We start from the raw sequence: 26,120 nt of genomic DNA, 5'->3' as shown, positions 1-26,120 counted from the left end.
ATTGAGTATTTTTGTAGCTATTATCAAAAGAAAATGAAAAGTACGATATTATTAAAAATTCTGATTTTTTGTAAGTTATATCTTTTTTTTTTTCAAAAATATGCATTCTAAACCGGTCAAAATTATTGAAATCATTAGCTATGTTAACCTAAAGAGATTATTGTAAGGATAGCTGCAAATTTTAATTTTTGTGGAAATGGCGTATGTTTTATTTTTCACTTTTTCCTAAAAAAATCGAAGGGGTTCTCTTATTTTCATCATACCTTGCTTAATTTTGATGCTATTAACTTCTACTGGAGCTCATTTGATAGGTATTTCGAAGTAATTTGACAAGTGTTACCAAGTATATTCAATAAAATGCATCGTTTTCCCGTTATGTAAGCTTAAATACTTAGATTTGAGTACTCGTCGAAAAAATATACATTCAATTACCCATAACTCACTTTGAAATAACATTAGTTTAGTTCTTTAAGTGGGGAGTATATTAAATTTTTTATTATCTTTAATGTTGGTAATAATAGCTTTTTTACAAAAGCTTATAGTTTTTGAGTAACACGTGGAAAACAGCTTTAAAACATGCATTTTTTTAAGAAAAAATTAAATCTTTGATATTTAATAACTCAAAAAGTATTGATTTATGTTAATACCTTTATATAACAAATTTTGCTTAGAAGTTGCCCCTCTATCGATTTCTGGTTTTATTTTTAATAAAAAAATTTCACCCCCGAGAAGGGGTGGCTTCCACCCCCAGGGTAAAAGCGCAAGTTGGCATCATGTTACCTTTGTTCCTTGAAGTATCTTGTAACTACTCACCAATTTTCATGAAAATCGATGAAGGTTCAACGAAATCGGAGGTGAAAGCCTTCAGTGACTCAACTATTATAAAATTTTATTTAATTATAATTAATTTTGTTGAATTTTATTTAATTTTATTTAATAAGTATTTTATTTATTTTCGGTTATTTTATTTTATTTCATTTTTTAATTCCATTATTTTTTTTTATTTTATTCCATTTTATTAAATTTTATTTATTTTTATTTACTTTTATTCAATTTCATTTAATTTTAATTTAATTTTATTTTATTTAATCAACACCTATAGAGTTGGAACCACCCGGAACCCAATCCTAAATACAGGATTGTTTTGAATGTAGAATGTAGATAAAATAAAGCTGTGATATTCATTATAAGATAAACAAATTTAAGATTGTAACTGTTGCACTACAAACTTTATTTTGTTACTTCTAACTAAACTTTATTACTTCATATGTGTAATTCATTAAAAATAATAATAAAACCTCATTTACATCGAGCATTTTTTGTTTATTAATTGCGAATTCCTTTTGTTTATTTTAAGTTTATTGTATACAAAAGTTTGTTTTTATCTATAGAAGCAGTACGAAGTCTGCCGGGTAAGCTAGTAATATACATATAAAGGAAAACGAGATAGTTAAAATTCGTAGATCGTATTGTCAAAAACCATTAATAAGTGAAAAAATAAAACACCTCATAAGTTCAATAAATAAAACAGTGTAAGGTTTACTATCAAATTAAAATAAGTTATGTATATTTCAGCGATATTCGATTAGACTTAATTGATGCAAAGTCTTACTTTCGCACATTGGATATACTGTCTGTAACAAAAACGTAGTTCATAAATTAAATTACATATTCTGGAACCAAAAATAGTTTGATTGAACCTAACTTACCTTAGTACAAATGAGCACATAAAAAAAGTTACAGTCCTTTGAAGTAACCAAATGAAAATCGATGTTTTCCAATATATCGAAAACTGTTAGAGATTTTATATTGAAAATGGACATGTGACTTTCTTGTGGCAGGAACATATTGAAAAAAAAAACTAACAGTGAAATTTGTGTACTCCATATTCCCTTAAATCCCCCCAAATGTTTGTGTACGTTATAATTAAATTATTATTGTGGTACCATTAGTTAAATACAATGTTTTTAAAACTTTTTTGCCTCCTAGTACTTTCTCGATAAGCCAGTTTTTATCGAGATATTTTGAACATTTGTAAAATCCACCAAACATTTGTAAATTGTTAAGTAAGATAAGTAAGAGACCTGGTAATAATATGAAAATGTATTTATAATTTACCTACATTTTGTTGGGTACTCAGAAATTTTGAAAGATATTAAACAAGAAGCCGTATCTCGATAAAAACTGGCTTATCGAAAAAGTGCTAAGAGGCAAAAAAGTTTTAAAAACATTTTGTTTAATTAATGGTACCACAACAATAATTTACACTGTTATTTTTTTAAGATGTTGCAGCCATAAGAAAGCCACATATGTCCATTTTCAATATAAAATCTAGAAAACAGTTTTCGATATATTGGAAAAAATCGATTTTCATTTTTTAACCTCAAAGGGCTGTAACTTTTTTATGTGCACATTTATACTAAAGCAAGTTAGGTTCAATCAAACTATTTTTGGTCGCAGAATATGTGATTTAATTTATGACCTAACTTTTTGATATACCCTGTGTAAATAGCTATGACCACTTCTGTATAAATCAAACAATAATTAATTTTAACGTTTAATATCTTACATAGGTTCATTCCCTCATGATGTCGTTTATCCACGATAAATACTTACTGGCATCTGTAAAAACTATATAATAACTTAAATCACAGCCATTGACAGGCACACCAGTACTTAAAGACAAAGAAACTATTCCTCTCAATATCCACTGACCATATCGCTCTATAACTAGACCACTACCACTGTCTCCGTTGCACGGTCCTGCATCTTTGGTACCCGCACAGAAAGTCCTTTCTGATGTTATGGAGTTGTACTGAGGGTTGCTCCTCAGGCACGTTTCTTGTGATACTATGGGTACCTTAACAGCCCTTGGTCGGTTCATAGAAAGAGTACCATTTTCATTCCTTCCCCATCCTGCAACGATTCCATTAATTCCTACTATGTTTTCCAAGTCGTTATCTCGATTCCATAGGCAAGCTGGTCTTATCAGTCGAGTATACTGAACGTTGTCTTTTAGTACTAAAATCGATATATCTCCATCTGACGACAGGTATTTATATCCTGGATGAACGTGAACTGCTCCAATCTTATAAACACTTGGATCTGATGTGACCAAGTCCTTAATACTGCATTTTCCTAACGAAACCATTAAGTCCTTCGCTTGCGTTGGTTCACGATTACGAACTATGCAGTGCCCAGCTGTTATGATGTGTTTATGGGACACCAAGGTACCACCACAGATATAATTTAACCGATTATTTCGTAACACAAACAGAGCAACTAACCAAGGATACGTACCGTCCTCAAATTCATCACCGTTCACTATTAGCTGAGTTACTTTGAAAGACACACCACAAGTTTCTTCTCTACGATGATTTTCGCGATAAATGGGTGGAACATACCCTTCAGTGTATTCATCGCTATTAAATCTAGGAGGAAACTCTTGATAGTACTCGTTTTGACGTTCATAAACTGGTCCTCGTTCTCCTCTTTCGTACTGGTACATTGGTTGTTCGTCTCGATAGGGGTATATTATTGGTTCGTTTTGATATGGATTAACTATTTGTTCTCCTCCATAAGGATATGGAGATGGTGGACTTAAAAACACCCATGGTGAAAGATAAGAAGGGTGCTCCTCGTAATGCTTCTTTCCATATTTACCTTCCCTCTTGCCACCTTTGGTGCTAAAAAACGGATTGAAACCTCCAAAATCCTTCAACTTTGGTGGTTTATAGCAGTCATCCTTGTGTTTATGTTTCGATTCACTAACGTCACTAAGAGCTTGTAAAATCGTAACTAGTAGGCACAAAATTTTAAATGTGAACATATTTTTGAACACGAATAATATCTTATGTGTTATATTTAAATTTAAACACGAAGAAATTGAAATGTGTTAGTGTTAGCTGATGTGATGTGTTTTTAATTGTCATTGGACGGGTCTTTAAGTGTTTCGAATTATCAGTAAAATGGATTCACGAAATTCTAGGTACTTTACGGTATCGGTGGACTTTCTTTTCCATTTATGGTATCTATTAGGTTTTAATAATAAAGAGATACTTTAATTTCTGAAATCACTTATGTTTAATATATCATGTTGATATTATTACAAAAAAGGGGCAGCACAATCGTTAAGTACCTAAATCTAATAACTTATCAGTTTCCCATATTCAAGACGATTTTTTCTTCTATATATCACATTCAACTTTTTCTGGTCTCCCAAATTTTTAATTTCCGTTTTCACTCAATATCTTGTTTTGGTATTTCTTATTCATTAGTATTCAATTATTTCCCATTCTTTGTTCGTGACAGAAACAAGTTAGTTATTTATGTCATAGTACAGCTATGAGCTGTATACTTCTGATTATTGTCCTGTAATGAGTGTTCTAGATTCATACTCCTATCACATAATAGCCCCATTGAGTATATAATTATTATATGTATAATATTATATGTATAATAATTCTTGTTTCGGTTTGTCAGTGCTTCTTCCAGGATTTCGTTAAATAACAATTTGTACTTGTGTAACGATTTATCACTTGTCCATCATTAATTCATTTATCATATTTGTCATATTATTTGTCATATGTTTCTTTTAATTTTCCTCACATATATTTCATGTCTTCTTAGTCTTGTGATATAAATAATTTATTGTCTGCAATGATTTTTCGTATAAGGATGTATTTGAGCGAAAATTTAATTGTTTTATTTTTATTTCCATTCATTAAATATTTGATCCAGAAAGACGTTTTATTTATTTATTCATTTTAGTCCTGTCGCCAGGGGGGGTACAACGGCCTCGTTAATTCAGATGGACTTACCCAAGTTTTTTTTATGTATTTTGACCCGTAGAACACGAATTTTTTGGGTAACAGTTGATCCGGATGTCGATAAGGTTGTTATAGACCAAGAACTTGAGGAATCAAATAACAGCGATTTTTGGCAAAACAAAACAATATTTTGTATTTTTTGGGTCATTTTAAGCAAAAAACATTTCTACAAGTTTTTTAGTAGGATGCACAGTTTTCGAGATAAACGCGGTTGAACTTTCAAAAAATCGAAAAACTGCAATTTTTAAACCCGAATAACTTTTGATTAAAAAATAAAATAGCAATTCTGCTTAGCGCCTTTGAAAGTTCAAGTCAAATTATGTCGGTTTTGATTATTTGCATTGCTAAAAATTTATTGTGTTATTGTTAAACAAAGCTACAAACAACTAGTGCGTGAGTGATGTTTCTATGATTTCTCATTTAAAATCGAACGAGTAGATAGAATAGGTACTAGTGCAATCAAGACTATTTCTACGTTACATGCGTTAAAACGCATGTAAAAGCACGGGAAACCCTACGTGTTTATAGCTTTGTTAAACAATAAAAAAATAAATTTTTACCAATGCAAATAATCAAAACCGATATAATTTGACTTAAACTTTCAAATGCGGTAAGCAGACTTGCTATTTTATTTTTTAATCAAAAGTTATTCGGGTTCAAAAATTGCAATTTTTCGATTTTTTTAAAGTTCAACCGCGTTTATCTCGAAAACTGTGCATCCTACGAAAAAACTTGTAGAAATATTTTTTACTTAAAATGGCCCAAAAAATACAAAATATTGTTTTGTTTTGCCAAAAATCGCTGTTATTTGATTCCTCAAGTTCTTGGTCTATAACAATCTTATCGACATCCGGATCAACTGTTACCCAAAAAATTCGTGTTCTACGGGTCAAAATACATAAAAAAAACTTGAGTAAGTCCATCTGAATTAACGAGGCCGTTGTACCCCCCCTGGCGACAGGACTATTTCTTGTGGCTCATCTAGAGACTATTGACACTGAAAACTGAAACAGTTTCAATTCAATAAATATTACATAAAATAAATGGCAATTAAGTAACATAGTAACTTGGTAATTACTTTAAGACTATAAGAAAATAGGAAAATGAAACACATGCACTTGTAAGAAGAATTAAAAACGAGTAACGAGAATTAAAACGACAAACAAACAACAACAAAAAACTGCAGGTAGAGATAGGATACCAAATAAATTGTTGAAATATGGTGTGCTGTGGCAATAGGGCTTTTCATTCACAGTCATTTGTTTCGAGCTTCTGTCACGTGTCACATAATATTAATATATCTACGTCATACGTTATCGATATAACGAATGATACAAACCAAAGACGTATGACGTAGATATATTAATATTATGTGACACATGACATAAGCTCGAAACAAATGACAATCGATGAAAAGCCCTACGGCGGATCAACTGATAACATTAATACAGTTGAGTCCGCGAGTCTTTACCCGTGCGTCATCATTTCAATCATACGAAATAAGTCGGAAATCTATTTCACGCAACAACAACTGACAAAAAGTGGCTACTGTTCCGATTACGGGTTTTATTATAAAATTTGACGTTATCAAATATATAGAATGTCAAATTTAAGTTTTGCTTCAAAATTTTTGTGCAGAATTACAGCTACATTTGAAGTAGCTTAATAAATTCTTTTATTATTATTGATTAATAAGTAAATAAACAATTTATAAAAAAATTCAATAACATATTTTATTTTTGTTATTTTATTCACTTTGACGGAAATCTAAACACAATCATTTCTTTACTGTGTGAATGACGTTAGCTTTGTATGTTTTAAATATTAATTGCCAAAATATAATTATTTACCTTAAATTTTCAAAGCCCAATATAAAATTAGTTGTGAAAACAACTGTTTGTGTAATATAAAGAAGCTTCAAAACGCAAATTTCGACAAAAACCGCAAAAAATTCAACTGACTGACAGCCACAAAAGTAAACAAAGCAGAAACGTCAAACAAATTGTGCTTAAAATATGAAAACATACCGAATCGTCATTTTTTGTACCTATCTCTTTTCAATGCACTGAGTCTAGATGGTTCATAAAAATAACATGTGTTTTTACTTAATAACAAACGGCAGCTGGTTTGTCATGAGTTTCATGCGTGGAAGAGAATGATGCTAGATAAAAAGTATGTGTTTTATCTCACCAGGTATTAATGACGCACGGGTAAAGACTCGCGGACTCAACTGTAGTTAACAAGGTTATAAGACATAATAGCATACTAGAATAATGGAGGATAGCGAGCTAATTCTATTATTCAAAAAGGGCAATAAGAAACAACCAGAAAACTACACAGGTACCCTAAAACTACCATACAACTAAAATATTTTGAGTGGACGAATAAATCACCTCATAAACAATTTAGCAGATGACCAACAATGCTTCCGTATGGGAAGGTCGAGTACAGATGCAATATTCGTCATAAAATAAATTACAGAGAAAGTATTAAACAGAGAAAGCATTAAATGTGTGATACAATCGACCCGCATTAATATGTTTGATCGATATTTTTTCATGCCCCATGTCCTTTCAGAACGTTGGTTACCATCATAGCTATCTTAATTTTATTCACTGCTACCCTAAATAGCATGCCTGTATCAATACCATACCAATCTCGCAAGTTCTCCAACCATGAAGACTGTATTCGTCCTGCATTTGGCTCCTATTTCCCCATGCATAATGTTTTGTAGAAGCTATATTTGGTAGCTCTCATTATAGGTTCTAAGTACTCTCTAGCTATCTCTTCTTGATTCTTCTTTTTTGGGTGCCGTCTTCTTAGCGAAGGTTGGCGATGACTTCTGCAAAGTCTTCTCTATTTTGGGCTTTTCTTATTAGACTTTGAAAGTCTAATCCTGTCCATTATTTGATGATGCGCAGCCAGGTCATTTGTCGTCTACCCGGACCGCGTCTTCCTTCTATTTTCCCTTCCATAATAAGTTGAAGGAAGTTATACCTGTCGTGTTTAAATATGTGTCCAAGATAAGATGTTTTACGTCTCTTGACAATTTCTGTGAGTTCACGTTCTCTACTCATACGCCTTAAAACTTCTTCATTTCTAACGCGGTCGGTCCATGGAATTTTCAGCATACGACGAAATACACACATCTCAAAGCTCTCTAAACGTCGTAACGAGCTGACTGTTAACGTCCAAGCTTCCACTCCGTGCAACAGTACACAATATACATACCACTTTATCATGCGGCATCGTAGGGACAGATCAAGATTGCGGGCAGTGAGTAACTGTCTCAGCTTTAAGAAGGTGTTTCTTGCCTGTTCTATTCTACATTTAATCTCTTGTTCTTGGTCTAAGGTTTCATGTATCCAACATCCTAGGTACTTAAACTTTTTCACTTGTTCAACAAGATTGTTGTTGACTAGGATGTTTATAACTGGTGTGTGCTTTTTTGAAATTACCATTGTTTTAGTTTTTTTTTACATTCACCTTGAGACCATATAGTTCTCCTTCTCGCACTACTTTGGTTAACAGAATTTGTAGTTCTTCTTCACTGCCAGCAATCAGTACTGTATCATCGGCGTACCTGATGTTTTCCCAATTTTTCCATTGACTTTTATGCCTTCTTAAGTTTAATCTAGAGCTCGTGCAAAAATTTCCTCTGAGTACAAGTTGAATAATAATGGTGATAATATACAACCTTGTCTAACTCCTCTTTGGATGCTTATCTTTAGATGCTCTTCTTGATGCTTTTTATAATCTCAGTGGTGTTGCTGAGACCTTCTAGTATTGTGAAGTTTCGAGTTTTCTCGACACCGTAAATTAAGGCCGAGAACACAAATAGCAGGAAAGTAGGCGGATCCGCAATGCCAATTTTAGGTCTCTGTTACATAATACTTTAAACATTCTTCTTAAGGCGGCTCTAGTGTTTGTCTTGATCGACTTGAAGAAGGAATTTCAGAGAATAAAACTTAAAGATAATAAATCTCTTGTATAATAAAAAGGATATGATAAAAACTGGATATTATAAAAACAATTGAAAACATACATTAAAACAATAAAGTGGACGGTAAAACAGCTACGGAATCAGAGAGGGGCATTCACTAAGTCTATGCTATTCAATCTAATCATGGATAAAGTCAAGAGCGTCAATAAAGGAAGAGGCTACATAATGGAAAACAATGAAATTAAAATTCTCTGTTACGCACAATATGCAATATTGATATCCCAAAAATGTAGATAGTTTTTAAAGACTAGTTTTCATATTTAATACAAGAGCAAAAAAATTAACATGACTACTTCAACTCAGAAAACTAAAAAACTATAGAAAACTAGAATAATAGTCATAAGTAAAGAAACAATAAGATGTAAACTGGAAGTCTTTGAAGTCATTAAACATGAAATGGAGATCAATTACCTCAGGATTACACTGACCAGCTATATGTTGACAAAGAAGTAAGAGATCAAGTACAAAGAAAATATGGATTAGCAGAATGATTTAATAACACTATACAGCCTAACCGACACATTAACTCTGAGATGAAGTCAAGAATCTATAAGGCCGATATAGCCAAAACACAGAGAATTATCGAAACGGTAGAAATTAAGAAAAGTGGTAAAAGAAGTATCGGCCAACATGAACGAGCAACATTGCTTATATAAAGGAGGAGGAAGAAGATTAACTTCTCGTAAAAAGTCCAATATGTTTCGGAATTAATCTTGATATAGTATCACTTTTACTCGTGGAGAGAACAATGAATTCGTTTATTATTATATTATTATATTCATATTAACATTGCGAGTTTTTTGCCAATGATTTTCCTTTTCTAAATTTATAGTTGGGCTCGCTTAACATCCTTTATTTTGTAACGTTTTGGCTTTTCTTTCCTCAGGTAGCTTTACCTCCGTCACTGTGTTGGTCACGGAGGTCACTGAGGAATTATACATTATAATTAATCCTATAATGTATTGGCATGTAGCTTAACGATTCCGCTCTGTAAGTTTTGATTTGTTAGTAAGTATTTATTAATTATTAATTGTTTTAATTAAAATTCTAGTGTAGGTACTCCTGAAGAAGCCAATAACCATTGGTGAAATATATAGTTAGAATAACGCAAAAGATGGGAAACACATTAAGTTGTGAGATAAAAAGAAATAAAACTAGTGGAGATGGGAGATTTAGCGATAAAAACCTATAGATTTACATTCTACTTATTGTTTCCAACCTATAGACATATCGGACGAGTTTGGCAACTGCCACTGTGACAGTGACAGTTTTAGTTGACATACTCCTCCGATATGTCTAAAGGTGGGAAACAATAAATTTAATATAATGCAAGTTTATAGGTTTTTATCGGTAAATCTTCCACCTCCACTAGTTTCATTTCTTTTTATCTCACAACCTAATATGTTTTCGATCTTTTTGCGTTATTTTGCCGGTTATTAAAATCACTACTAGTCACTAGTCAGTATTGTCAGTAATATTATATTCTTTATCTATAATCAGTAATCAATCAATGATCGTTGGGAGGACATGTGGATAAATTATTATTTCAAACGCGCATTTTTACGTTCCTAGTACGTTTTGAAAAATTATTTGTTAAATCGATTTACAAATATTTTTTCTTAATAAAATAAATGTGTGGTTCTTTTTTGCCGCAAAGTTTTGGTAAATAAAAAATAATTTCGTAAAAAAAACAAAGAATACACTCTAAAAAAAACTTAAAAGATTAAACTCTTAAAAACCTATTTAGGCACAAAATTAGTAAAAAAGTAAATTTTCAAATAATCCACCTTGAACATATGTATGAACATTGGGTGAATCTATCATACAAAGGTGCTCTTGTATGTCTGAGTTGATCTGGCGTAATCTCAGCACAATATTGGATAATTTTCGCTCTTAACTCCATTAAATTTTGGGCACGTTCAAAATTGTGCCGATACCTAAAGATTTTATTTAAGAAAGCCCTAAAAAAAGAAATCATTTGGGGAGAGATCTGCTGATCTTGGAGGCCACTTGATTGTACCGTTTGTTGCAATTAACCGGTTTGGAAGTGTGCTTTGGAGATATTCGGTAACTGCCCTTGTATTATGACTGAGACATCCGTCATGCTGGTACCAAATATCTCCAAGATTCATATTAGGAAGTTGCTGAATTGCCGAAACAATTTGATTTTGAAGCAGTTCGAGGTATTTAGTGCCGTTGAGGTTGCCCTCAATAAAAGAGGGAACTATTACATAATCACCCAAAATACATACAAAATACATAATCAAAAAGTTTTTGTGGGTATTGTTTATTTTCCCGAGACCAATATCGAACAATGGACGAATTGTGTTTTCTGTGAAGAGAAAATGTCGACTCGTCAAGAAATAAAATGTTGTTTAAAAAATTTTGGTGAGCATTTTGCTTTTCCATCATATCTTCACAGAATACCATTCGTCTAGTATTGTCCTCAGGAAAAAGTTCTTGAGTTGTTTGAACCGTATATATAGCATCGATATCCATTCCTTTTTAAAATACCTCAACAGTCCTTTGGCTTAAGTTTACTTGTTCAGCAATTTCCCTGCTTGGACACAGTTGACTGGCTTCAACAGCACCACAAACATTAATTTCTTTATTTATACGTTGTCCACTCTTTTGACCAATAGGTGGTTCACCAAGATTGTTACACTTGTGGCAGTTTTGAATACATCCACATCTACGAAATTTATCAACAACGAATTCGTTAACAACGAATAAATTATCTGCTATATCTCGACTCGAGCGACCTCCAAAATACCAAGCTAAAATTTGGAATTTTTCCTCATATTCATACATTTTTAATGTATTTACGAAATTATTTTATTTTCACGCTACGGACTTTTCCGCTAGTAACACTGCGAAGTGGAGAAGCTAGACTAACCTGACCAGTGTTGCCAGATGAAAATTTCTCGTAACAGTAGAATAGGACATAAAAAACAGTAGAAAACAGATTTTTAATAATTTCAAATAAAACAATAAAATGTAGTTAAATTGAACAAAATAACTATTTTACGGCTATTTTTCAAGCCCATTAATTAAGTAATTAATTATTTAATTAATTAAGCAGTAATTAATAGAACTGAAGCAAGACAGTCCATTGTTGAGTCCATGACTAGTTTCTGCCTGATTCGCATGCGCAGTTCCGTTTTCAAGCGCTTGAAAACGGAACTGCGCATGCGAATCAGTCAGAAACCAGTGATGGATTGTCTCCACGAACAAAGCTTAAATTCAGGTTTCACAAAAAATGTTTAAACTTGTCTGATAACGCTAAATAATCCCTCAAATGTAATACCAACATACTATATTCTAGTGGAAAATATAACAGAAGATTTGAGATTGAAAACAGGAGAAGAAGTACGAAAACAGTAGATCTCCTGCTAAAACAGGAGATCTGGTAACACTGAACCTGACTATTAATAACAACTAACTAGTCAAAAGCAAAACCGCCAGAAAACCGCTTCATTTAGACTTGCACGTTCGCATCCCAAGGATTATAACCGAACCGACATCGACATATTAATAATTTTATATTAGCCACCAATTATTTATAAAAATGAACAATGAATATTTTTTCGCGCGTTTGAAATTTCAAAATTTGACAACGATTTGACATTAAAAACGCGCATTATATTATATCAGACCAATAAAAAGAAAAAGAGGAAAAACACCTTCAATATATTAGTTCAGCCGAAATCCACGAAAGGTCGTCATCACACAACACTTTTTTCTATGGTCGTCATTGTGACTTAACATCGCGAATAAAAACAACTTATTATTTACATGAAATCTTGATTAATACTGATAATTAACATTTATAAAAAAACTTCCATTTTAGAGAAAAACTTTTAAATAGAAAGTTGTAGTAAATTAAAAAAGCCACATTTTGTGCTAGGGCAAGTTTAATTTCGTTAATTTATTGTTGCAAAATATCCCGCGAAATGTCCAAAATGGATATTTTTTGCCATTGCATTATTTATTGTAAAAATAAATTTTTTATTCTTTAAGGCCCTAAAGGGCCTCCATTTAAAGGTTTTTCTCTAAAATGAATGAAGATTTGTATAAATATTAGTTGTCAGTATTAATCAATATTTCATGTAAATAATAAGTTGCTTTTATAAATAAATAGAAAAAGACTGTATGACTGTATGCTTTTATAAATGGTAAAGATTTCAATCTATTAACATGACTTCTTACGAAGTTTCATATAATTATGTAAAGATCTGCGACGATTATGACTGAAGGAGTTACTGTACTTACCTATTATATAGAATTATTAAAATTTTGATGTATTTTAGGTGAAATTGTTTTAAGTACATATCCATAAAATTATAATAATTAATCTATTCGTACTGCGTATACGTAAAAAGTTAGATGTTCAATCGGTTTGTGCTTGTTAACAATTATAATTAGGGAATCCAACGATCTGTCAAACTATTCCAATATGTCTGGCGATTGGCATGCAATACATTGAAGGCGTGTTATTTTAGTATTTTAAAGTAATTTTCGTATTTTATGTCCATGTAAGTATTGCTAAATACTTCTGTGACATAGTAACAAATATTGCTTACGTCAATAAACTTTAATAAGTAGTTAAAAAGTTTTAACTAAGTAATTTGGAAGATTGAAGAAAGCTAGGTTAACAAATTGTATGTTTTATAAGTTTAATAAAAAATAATATTGAGCATCCCTAAAATAGATTTTAGGTAAAATCATCGGGGTAATATATATTTTATTATTTTAGGTACTTAGTAATACCACATTATATCTTAAATTTGAAATTTTAATTTAAATAAAGTATCCAATAAAATCGCTTGTGTGCAGTGTTGCCAGAGAATTTTTTGTAAATGCACCGGAATGACTGGAATAGTGACACAAAGTACTAAACCAACACATTTTGTACAAAAACTTAAAAAAACGTCGTTTAATATTATTTGAAGCAAATTTCTTATGCCACAAAATTTTAGGTTTTTACTTTAGGAGACTTTAGTATCAAAAGTTTGGTTGTTAATTGTATCAAATTGGTACAATTTTAACAACTCTGGCAACGCTGAATTGCCTGCCATACGTCCTGTCATTAAAAATCACGTGGTTTGGATTGCCTAATTCTTGGGGCTGTGCGGACATGCAAGTTTCCTTAGACAAGCCACAAGAATCGTTCCTTTTCTAAGCAGCGGGACGTTTGGGCAGTGTTGTCAATCGCATTTCTCTAGATATTTCTCTCAAAAAAGCTGTAATAACCTTTAAAATATTTACAGAAAAGAAAGGAAATAACTACAAACCATTAAGTATATTTTTGTTATTAGTCTGTTGTAGTAGATTGGTAGTTACACTGAAAAATATAGGCAAATATCCGATTTATACGAAGATACGAAGGAGATATAACTCTCAAAAATATCCGCAAATCGGATTATTATAGGTCGCTTGGCAACCTATAATAGGTTGCCTTGACGTTGGGCGGCGCTATGGGCTATATCACCTCCTCAAAGGAGACATAATATAGTTGAACGATATTTTATACAATGTGTATCAACGTGGTATGGATTTCTGTGTGTCGAAGTTTTATATTGGTCCACTATGTTAAATGCAGTTCAACTACCCATGTCGTCAATGCTATGTTCCGAAATTTGATCGCTTAATCTGTATAATCTATACGAATTATATCCGCGATACGATATATGTATTTTAATTTTTCTCAGCAATTTTTAGCAAGTTTAATCAATTAAAGGGTTATTTGGGGGTGAAGGGGATGAGCTCAAAAATCGAAACTGTATTATCACTTTGAAAGCTGATAAATAGCTCGTAATTCTGCCGCAAAGATCGATTCAATATCCCTTTTTCCAAGTAGTGACTCAGCCCCCCCCCTCACTAAAATATTAAATTTCTGCCCAGTGTAACGAGCTCAAAATTTTTAATTTGTGGAATATTTGAAACACTCTGACACGTTCTCGCATACCTCCCATATAAATAGGTACCTATTTCAATAACTTTTCTGCTTTTTAAAACTTACAAGCCTTCCTTGTAAATAAATAATAAATTAAATACTTATTTTTCATCATTTCAGTACTAATATTATTTTCTTCCATTTTTAGGGGCAGAATGGTTTTGAAGATTTGCGAAGGTATGTCAAACAAGGTGGTGATTTTTGCAAAGAATTATCGCAGATTCTACATGAAAGGTTAGTAGATATATTGTAACACCCTTGTAGAATAATATTTTGGAGATAAATGTTAATTATCCATGATTTTTCTTTAAAATGTATCTTTCTTTACGTTTTGTACAATTGTACATTGTTTAACTTTATCTACAAAATATTCTTGGTTATTTTAGTTTACAGCTTGGTTTCTTACGTATCTCTATCGTAATTTATTTTTTTTCTTTTCGTTTTCATTTTAAAAATAATTGACAAATTGGATTTAAAAACTATCAATATAGTACTAAAATGCCTCATTATGTACTCTTCGCTTTGACGTAATGGTTTGGTACGCTGCAATTCCTGTGGCTTTTATGCATTCATGTTTAATCTCTATCGTCGTATTATAAATTATATTGTAAGCTTCAATATTTTTAGGATATAAACTGTTCTGTTTCGCACTTAAATGGTATTTTTTAGTTATTCTTGCATTTATGTTTGACTATAAATTCATCTTCTTCTTCTTCGGCTTTTTCCCATTATGAGTTTGCCATTTTCTTCCTCCACAGTCACAGTCATATTCTTCCAGTCACCTCCTCTGAGGCCTCTGTCTATCATGGCATTTCCTTTGTAGGTTTTCCTTCTCATAGCAGGTCTTCCTCTCCGTCTTCTTCCCGGCGCCGGCGAGTCCCAGTCCAATATTCATTTCAGCCACCGTGCTCTGATATTTGTTGTACATGCCTGTACCACTGAATGGCTCTTGGCTCTGCTCATATCACTCCATGGAGTACTTTCGTGGCTTGTTTTCCCGGTGCTATATTCATTTCTATATCTTCCATTCAAGTACCATCTCGGCCTAGCATTGACCCTAAACACTTGAAAGTCTTACAACTGGTCTAATGGTCTCTTGTAAACTGAAGTTCAAATCTGAACCTCGGATCCAATACCATAAGTATTCATTCTTTTATTAACGCATATTTATCTTGAGTCCCCTTACCTCAACTCTTTCTTTAATTTCTTGATCTACTTCTTGATCAAACATGAATGGTCATCACGAAAAGTAGTGATCGCAATATATTCTCGTGTACTGGTATGCCCATTGTTCCACATTTTCTTTACAATCTTTTCAAAGCCTGATCGATGTATATGGTAAAAAGTGTAGGTGATAAATCACATCCCTGTTGCCTTTTGTTGCCATGATTGTTTTTGTTATTGTATTGCCTAACTTTATTTGCACCTGTGTTTCTTTATACAGTCTTTGTGTTATATTCACCCACTTCTCTCTAACGTGCATTCTCATTGCTTCCCACAGTTGTTTCCTGGGAAATCTATTGCTTTCTCCAAGTCAATAAAGAGCAAAATATGCCTAAATTTTTTTCTTTTTATTCTTTTCTATTACTTGTCTGATAATGAATAAATTATCTAGACGTGATCTGACTTTTCGGAATCCGGCTTGTTCTTTGCCGAAATGGTCCTTGTGCTGTTTATTTTTTCTTTTATAAGTGTGGAAAAGATTCTTGCTATTGAAGACATTACACTGATCCTTCTCTCGTTATTTGTTAACCTTTTGTAACCTTTTTGAAAATGAAGGACATGATTTCACTAATCTGTAATCTCCGTTCTTGCTTCAATTTTATTGAATAACACTCGTATAAAGGATACGACCCTTGCGCCTCCAAATTTTAGCAGTTCCATTTTTATGTTGCCTGGTCCTGGTGCTTTGTGACTTTGGGCGTTCTTTAGTGGTTTAGTTATATCTTGCTTCCTCCCTCATCTGTCATATATATTCTCCTGCCATAATTTTCGGGTAATGATTTGTCCACTCTTTTGATGTAATTATCTATATGATATTTTTCCTTCGTTTATTACTTCTGTTTTTTTATTTTTTCCATGCTTCCGTTGATCTGTTATACCCTATCATGTTGTCTATGTCCCTGCACATTCTCTCACAGTATTCGTTCTTCTCGAGTCTATAAGTTCATAAGTTTAATATAAAAATCTTATGACGGTTTTACCCTTTCAGAGCTGAAGCTGAAACCCAATACGCCAAAAGCCTTTCAAAACTGAGCACCAAGCTGTCTCGCGCTTGTCGAGAAGGAGTTGGTGGCTTAAACGAATCGTGGAAAGCTGTAGCTTTAGAACTAGAGACGAAAGCTGAAGCTCACCGGTTACTTGGTGTGGCCCTGTTAGAAGAAACTGCCAAGCCTTTAAAGAATCTCACTGAAAGCCAACATAGGTAAGAACTTTGGTTTTTTAGTTTTTGTTTAAGAGAATTGCTGATCCCAAATCTTTAAGATCAACTCTGTACCATCCGTGAATAAGTGGATAAGTCAAATCTTAAATTTTTTATTCTTCAAAACTAATAAAATGTTTAAAATGGCCATACCGAAAAGTTTGCATTTTTGAGTTATCGACGTATTCACAGATGGTGCAGACCGTGAATAAGTGGATAAGTCAAATCTTAAATTTTTATTCTTCAAAACTAATAAAATGTTTAAAATGGCCATACCGAAAAATTGCATTTTTGAGTTATCGACTTATTCACAGATGGTACAGAACTTAAAACGTAAATACTACATTTAATTAAAATTGCTATCTAAATTGTCATTTTTATTACCTGTGATTATACCAACTATAAATTGTAGACATACAGTACAGGGTGAGTCATGACGAATTGTACATACTCCTACCTCGTGTAGAGGCTCCTATGAGGAATAACAAATGACCATTAAAAAGTGTCGGCTCCCATTGTTTAATAATATACTTAATATATATATATATATATATATATATATATATATATATATATATATATAATATGTTTAATAAAATTTGTATTCGTCATAATTTTTGAACGGTCATATCGATGTCTCTCTTATTTTGGTCAATCGTTACACTATTACCACCTAATCAACTAATTTATTCAAACTAGAAAAAAATCAGGTCCGGCTTCAAAAAAATTAGTTCGTTTGGGTCTTAATTTTTTATAAAAAAATCAAATTTGAGTATGAATTAAAAGTTTGGTAAAGTGAACCATAGATTTAAAAAAAATAACTTTTATTACAAAACTTAATTTTTTTTGAACAAATATTTAATTTATGTTACCACCCAATCAACTGATTTATACAAACTAGAAAAAAATCAGGCCCGGATTTAAAAAATTAGTTCGTTTTGGTCTTAGAAAAAATTTCATACTGTATACTCTTTCTGAAAACTCTAATATGAATTTTACAAATTAGACAAATAGGCAATTAAAATGGCATATTTATTTTTTTCTCCACACGATTACTTAATTTTTTATTAAAAAATCAAATTTGTCAAAATCGGAATTTTAACCTAAAACTAAAAAAAAAAGAAATCACGGTTTAACTCGCTACTACTCTGTTCCATTTTAATATTTTTTTTCTGAAATTTGAATATTGAATGTGAATATGAAAATTGTTGTAGACTTTCCGTCTTCTTCTCATAAAAGTTATGAATTTTTAAAAATAAAAGGTGCAGATTCGTGAATTGCAAAGTTAAATCGCAAAAATTATGTGAAAAAATTTAAGATTTATCTATTTGATCACGTCTATGTTAAACTATATAGTCCAAAGAGAAGTGTTATGGGTTTTAGATCTAGACGTGGTATAGAAAAAGAAAAAGGTGAAGCTTTTAATTTTGAGAAAAACGTTGTTTAATTTTTTTTTATTTTTATGGCAAAATTCCGATTTTGACAAAGCACATCTTATGGAAAATATAATGTCACTCAAATTCAATAAAATTTATACCAATAGATTCGTTTTAAATTAACGATCAAATCTTATCATTGCGCCAACTCTCTATTTTCAAAAATAAGAGCAGAAATTGATATAAATAAATCTGAAATCAAATGGGTAGGTACAAAGTTAGAGCGAGAAAAAATATTTTAAAATACCCAGATTTTCGGTACTCCATAAATCAGCGGATTAGTTTCACTAATCCGCTTAGGCCCAGCGGGATTTAAGCTGTTATGAATAGCACTCAGAGCAATAATGATTGTAAACTAACATTTTATGGACTCCAAAAATGTGATTTCGATAAACTTTAATTGCAATTTGCGCCGTAATTAATCATAATTAAGAGTTGGCGCAATGACAAGAATTGATCGTTATATTAAAACGAATCTTATCGTATAAATTTTATTGAATTTGAGTGACATTATATTTTCCATAAGATGTGTGCGATGTCCTTTGATTTCTTAATAAAAAATTAAGTATAATCGTGTGGGGAAAAAATAAATACGCCATTTTAATTGCCTATTTGTCTAATTTGTAAAATTCATACTAGAGTTTTCAAAAAGCGTATACAGGGTGAAATCTTTTCTAAGACCAAAACGAACTAATTTTTTAAATCCGGGCTTGATTTTTTTCTAGTTTGAATAAATCAGTTGATTGGGTGGTAACATAAATTAAATATTTGTTCAAAAAAAAATTAATTTTTGTAATAAAAGTTAATTTTTTTAAATCTGGTTTCTAGTAAATATTGTTCACTTTACCAAACTTTTAATTATTCATAGTCAAATTTGATTTTTTTATAAAAAATTAAGTAATCGTGTGGGGAAAAAATAAATATACCATTTGAATTGCCTATTTGTCTAATTTGTAAAATTCATATTAGAGTTTTCAAAAAGCGTATACAGGGTGAAATTTTTTTTAAGACCGAAACGAACAAATTTTTTAAATCCGGGCCTGATTTTTTTCTAGTTTGTATAAATCAGTTGATTGGGTGGTAACATAAGTTAAATATTTGTTCAAAAAAAATTAATTTTTGTAATAAAAGTTATTTTTTTTTTAATTTATGGTTCACTTTACCAAACTTTTAATTCATACTCAAATTTGATTTTTTTATAAAAAATTAAGTAATCGTGTGGGGAAAAAAATAAATATGTCATTTTAATTGCCTAATTGTCTAATTTGTAAAATTCATATTATAGTTTGCAAAAAGCGTATACAGGGTGAAATTTTTTCTAAGACCCAAACGAACTAATTTTTTTGAAGCCGGACCTGATTTTTTTCTAGTTTGAATAAATCAGTTGATTAGGTGGTAATAGTGTAACGATTGACCAAAATAAGAGACACATCGATCTGACCGTTCAAAAATTATGACGAATACAAATTTCTGTCAAAATGCGAAACTCGCCCTGTATATTATTAAACAATGGGAGCAGACACTTTTTAATGGTCATTTGTTATTCCTCATAGGGGCCTCTATACGAGGTAGGAGTATGTACAGTTCCTCATGACTCACCCTGTATAATAATGATACTTGAAAGTATAGAGATAAGAAACATTAAAGTATAAAGAAAAGCATTTTATTATTTTATATGCCTATGACTAAACTTAATATAGTGCAGTCACTGAAGGTTTTCACCTCCGATTTCGTTGAACCCCCATCGATTTTCATGAAAATTGGTAAGTAATTAGAGGATACCTCAAGGAACAAAGGTGACATGATGCCAACTTGCACTTTTACCTTGGGGGGTGGATGCCACCCCTTCTCAGGGGTGAAAATTATTTTATTAAAAATAATACCATAAGTCGATAGAGGGACAAATTATAAGCAAAATTTGTTATATAAAGTTGTTAAAATATTTCAACACTTTTTGAGTTAGAAAAAAACACTTTTTGAGTTATTAAACACCAAAGATTTTACTTTTTCGTAAAAAATGCATGTTTTAAATCGGTTTTTCACGTATAAATCAAATCTATAAGCTTTTACAAAAAAGTTGATATTACTGAAATTGAAGATAATAAAACATTGAATACATTCCTCATATAAAGAACTAAACTAATGTTAGTTCAAAGTGAGTTATTGGCAATTGAATGTGTTTTTTTTTTTCGACGAGTACTCAAATCTAAGTATTCAAGCTTAAATAACGGGAAAACGATGCAATGTATAAAATATTCCTGCTAAACATTTGTAAATGTACTTCGGAATACCTATCAAATGAGCTTCAGAACAAGTTAATAGCGTCAAAATTAAGTAAGTTATAATGAAAATAAAAGAACCATTTCGAATTTTTTAGGAAAAAGTGAAAAATTAAATATACGCCATTTCCACAAAAATTTAAATTTATAGTAATCCTTACAAGAACTTCTTTATATTAGCATAAGTAATGTTTTCGATAATTTTGACCGGTTTAGAATGCAAATTTTTGACAAAAAGATATAATTTAAAAAACTCATAATTTCTAAAATTATTGTAATTCTCATATTCTTTTGATAATACTCCAAAAATACTCAATATACGTAAAAAATTATATATAACCAAATTTTAGTTTTTTCTATGCCAAATATTTTACTTGTTTTACTATTTCTATAGGGTAAAAAATAACCGAGATAGAAACGTTTAAATCTTAAATTTTGCTGTGGGAACCATGCAACCGGGACCATTTAACCTTTTATTCTTAAAAAAGTAAGGGGTTTAAAAGATTAGGTTTAACGTGCTTAAATAGCACTTGGAATTAACTTTCAAACAGTTTTTAGATAAACCTAATATCGTAAACACGAACGGAGTTATTAAAAAAAAAAACAATAACATTTTTTGAAAAAATTTTAAAAGATAAATTTTGAAAAAATTTTGGAGCATAAATTTTAACGATGTTCGGGGGCTTATTTGATAGATATTTTTAAGTACTTTGACAAATATTTAATAAGTTTATGTTATAAAATGCATCAATGTCCCGTTATTTCAGCTTGAATATTTAGAGTTTTTTACTCGCCGAAAAAATGTACATTCAATTACCTATAACTCACTTTTGGTTGACATTAAAAGGTTTTTCTAGTAGGTATAAGGTTGATTTCATTTTTTATTAGCTTCAATTTTGATAATAATAACTTTTTTGTGAAAACTGAAAATTTTTGATCATTAATAACTTAAAAAGTTTTGATTTATTTTAATAACTTTATATAACATATTTTGCTTGAAATTTGTCCCTCTATCGAATTATGCGGTTATTTTTAATAAAATAATTTTCACCCCCGAGAAGGGGAGGCATCCACCCCCAGGATAAAAGCGCAAGTTGGCACCATGTCACCTTTGTTCCTTGAGATATCCTCTAACCACTCACCAATTTTCATGTAAATCGATGAAGCTTCAACGAAATCGGAGGTAATAGCTCATATCCACCTTTAGTGACTCCACTAATAGTGATTCACTCGTTTTCCACAAATTCTTTAATTTTTTTTATCTTTTCAATAACAAAATTACCACTTAAGCTAAATTCACAAATAAATATTAATTAATGCCTATTTTAGTGCTTCTAAAAACAATCAGTTAAAATTTAAGAAATTTAATTATTTTTTATTTTTTCTTTAATTATTTATCTATTTGGCATTTGAGTTAATTACTTTGTGCAGGTAAAAATCTCGAATATGAACCATGTAAAACGATATTAGTAAGTTATTTAAAAAAAAATCCAAACAAAACTGTATAAAAAATATTATCTTTATATGGGATTAATTACGCTACTGACAATTGACTGTAATGATTATTACAGTCAATGATATTATAATGATTTTAATTTCCAATCATATAGATAGTAAGATTTTTCATCACGTGTTTAATTCTCTCCAATCAGATTATTATTATACTGGGAATAATCGACTTACATTATTATACTGAGATTAATTTTTAAGGAGATATGCGCAAAATCTTGGTCCAATTCTATTTAAATGCATTAATTTTTTTTAGAATCCTGAGAAAAGTAAGAAGTATTTTTGAAAATTGAAAAATTTAAACGCAGAATGAAAGCTTACATAATTACCGAGGGCCGAAAGTCCCTGAAATCTTTTATAATTTTTATTTTAATAAATTACAGGGGTGAAAAAAAGAGAAAATTTAGTGCGATTTTTAATTTCAAATATTTCATTCAAAAGAAACTTTTTGTTTATTCTAAGGGACTTTCGGCCCTCGGTAATAATGTAATCCTTCATTCTGAGTTTAAATTTTTCAAAAATGTTTATTAGTTTTCTCAGTATACCAAAAATATGAATGCATTTCAATAGCATTGGACCAAAATTTTGAGCTTATCCTAAATATTTTGTTTCTGTTTATTTACGAGTTTTATAGTTTTGACATCTGTCACATTTAAGAAAATTAACCAAAATAAACTTATATAAAAAAAATGAATAACCATTTTCAATTTCGTTGCAAAACGAAAACACAGCCGAACCATATTCTAGTCCAATCAGAGAGTGCTGCAAGCACCCCTACCGGTTTCGAAACTTATTAGTCTCTCATCAGGAGGCACATATGCTGCTCTCCCTGATCCAACCAAAACAAACCCCAGCGTGCAGTCCCGGATTGCAACGAACGAAATGGCATAGATGCCCTAGCGGCAACTGCTAGCAAAAAGACTAAGTTTTCACTCTAATGGCATATAAAACAACATAATGCTATTCTACACAGGGCCGCCCAGAGCCAGGCCGGGCCCCGGGGATGAGACCCGGCCGCCCCCCCCCCAAACCCAGTTGAACGAAAATTCCCAAAAATCTGATAACTCATAAACTGGGATATGTAATAGTGAACACTCATGCTATTGACACAGGAAGGAAGAAAATTAAAACAGTTTTAACAATTAAACTTTGTTTTTTATTATTTACAATAGAACTGTTAGTTACAACATAACTTTTCTAGTGCTGTGAACGTCGGCCTACGATTACGATTTCTCTCAGTGCTGTGAACCTCGTTTTCAGGTTGGCCACCAAAACATCAATTATTGTGTAAAAAACTTCTGTTTTGAAGCGTTCTTCCGGGGATAAATTTAACATTACATCTTCTGTAGCTGTTTCATCGTGAAAAGTCTTCCTCTTTCTCGCACGGGAAGTGGAGAGTTCCGGTTCGATACTATAAGCATTTGCAACATGTTTGCATTCAGACAATATCTTGTCCCAGTTATTTCTTAAGGCACTTAAATCATCAATTAGGCTCTCTATATTACTACTCTCAACATCCAAAAAAAAATAATAATTTCATAATTAAAACCGCAAGCAAATTCAATCTGTTGTAAAATATTTTAATAAAAGGAATTTTTTTAAATTTGCTAACGGCCGGGCCCGGGCCCCCTTGGGCCCCGGGCCCCGGGGATTTTGCCCCCCCTGCCCCCCTCTGGTCGGGCCTGATTCTACACCCCACCAACCAGAGAAGGTTCCCATTGTTTTCATTCTGGTGGGGTGTAGAATAGCATTATGTTGTTTTATATGCCATTAGAGTGAAAACCTAGTCTTTAAACTTATATAGTTCTCCATCTAATGTCAAATTGTCACGAGGGCAATGTAAATCGCCAATTTTAAGCGCTCGAGTTTAATTCGGTAAGATTATTTCATAAATAAAACTGTATTTATTAAACGCTTTTCTTTAGTTCAATCGTTTATGTCAAATGTTTAGACGTTAATTTGACTGCCTTTTCTTAAGTGCAAATGAATGAAAATTTGCAGACATAATATACATTCGCGGGAATAATACACGAATAGAATAGAACAGAGAGCAAAGAAAGCAAAAGATTTTAATCAGATTAGATGTATCCGAGATGAAAATAATAAAATACTAGTTCACGAAAGGGATGTCAAAAAGAGATGGAGAAAGTACTTTGACAGCTTATTAAATGAAGAATTTGACAGACAGTCTGTAAAGTCAACGGAGACAGTAGCAGCTACTGCAATGATCACTAAAATAACAAACGAGGAAGTGGCTCAAGCGCTTCAAAAAATAAAGAAAGGAAAAGCGGTAGGACCAGATGATATTCCTGGGGAAGTATGGAGAGCATTGGGAGAGACAGGAACAAGGTGGCTAGCAGATCTATTTAATAGAATTATCTAAGTTGGACAAATGCCAGATGAATGGAGAAGCAGTATACTGGTACCTGTTTACAAAAACGAGGGAGATATACAACAATGTACAAACTACAGGGCTCTAAAACTTCTTAGCCACACCATGAAAATATGGGAAAGAGTAATTGATAGACGGATACGTGAAGAGACCGAAATATCCGAGAATCAATTTGGCTTTATGCAGGGTAGATCAACAGCAGATGCAATTCTCATTATAAGACAGTTGATGGAAAAATACAGGAGTAAAGAAACAAACGCTCATATGGTATTCATTGATCTTGAGAAAGCATATGATAGAGTTCGAGAGATTCTGTGGTGGGCACTCAATAAGAAATGAGTCCCTGGTGAATATGTAAAGATTGTGAGGGATATGTATGAAGGAGTAACGACTAGTGTTAGGACAGGTGTGGAAAAGACTGATAAATTTCATGTGAAAGTAGGATTGCACGAAGGCTCTGTGCTTAGTCCGTATTTATTCTCATTAGTTTTGGACCAGATAACAGCGAAACTACAGGGTAACATTCCATGGTGCTTAATGTATGCTGATGATGTCGTGTTAGTAGGAAATAGTGAAAGAGAACAAAAACTGGAACAGTGCAGATAAGCTCTGGAGGAAAAAGGTTTAAAACTTAGTAGGACAAAAACAGAGTATTTGGAATGTTCATTTAACGATAGAGTTACTACAAATAAAATGTTATCTTTGGATGGTGAAATGATTATAAAAAGCAATAGTTTTAAGTACCTAGGATCGGTATTACAGAGTAATGGAGAAATAGATGGAGATGCATGCAGTAGAATTAGGGATGAAGTGAAAACAAGCGAGTGGTGTGTTGTGTGACAGAAAAATTCCAATGAAGTTGAAGGGAAAATTCTATAAAACAGCCATAAAACCGGCTATGATGTACGGAACTGAATGTTGGGCAGTGAAAAGAAAGAGGAACAACGAATGCATGTGGCGGAAATGAGAATGCTTAGATGGATGAGTGGAGTGACAAAAAAGGATAAAATTAGAAATGAGTATATTAGGGGAAGTCTAGGTGTGGCACCAATTGATGTCAAAATGAGAGAGCATAGGTTGAGATGGTTTGGTCATGTTCAACGTCGAGACGTTAATCACCCAATACGAAGAATAGCTGAAGTGCAGATTCCTGGAAGGAGTAGGAGAGGAAGACCAAAGAAGACCTGGGGGGAGACGATAAGGCAGGACATGTTGGTAAAGGGGATTAACATTGATATGACCCAAGATAGAATTGTGTGGAGAAATGCAATTAGGGAAGCTGACCCCGCATAGG

The 26,120-nt window shown here is 31.9% G+C and overlaps 1 protein-coding gene across 1 annotated transcript in view; it reads left to right on the top strand.

Annotated features, from left to right (window-relative positions):
- LOC114336326 (uncharacterized) overlaps positions 1-26,120 on the top strand; it is a 189,726-nt gene that overhangs the window by 61,698 nt on the left and 101,908 nt on the right. The window contains exons 3-4 of the mRNA XM_050658188.1: positions 14,937-15,022; positions 17,001-17,213. Of these exons, the coding sequence (XP_050514145.1) occupies positions 14,937-15,022; positions 17,001-17,213 (299 nt within the window). The remainder of the gene's footprint in view (positions 1-14,936; positions 15,023-17,000; positions 17,214-26,120) is intronic.

Source organism: Diabrotica virgifera, chromosome 8 (assembly GCF_917563875.1).
Source record: "Diabrotica virgifera virgifera chromosome 8, PGI_DIABVI_V3a".
Lineage (NCBI taxonomy): Eukaryota > Metazoa > Arthropoda > Insecta > Coleoptera > Chrysomelidae > Diabrotica > Diabrotica virgifera.
Note: the sequence above shows the minus strand (reverse complement) of the source record. Positions and strands in the feature narration are given on the sequence as shown.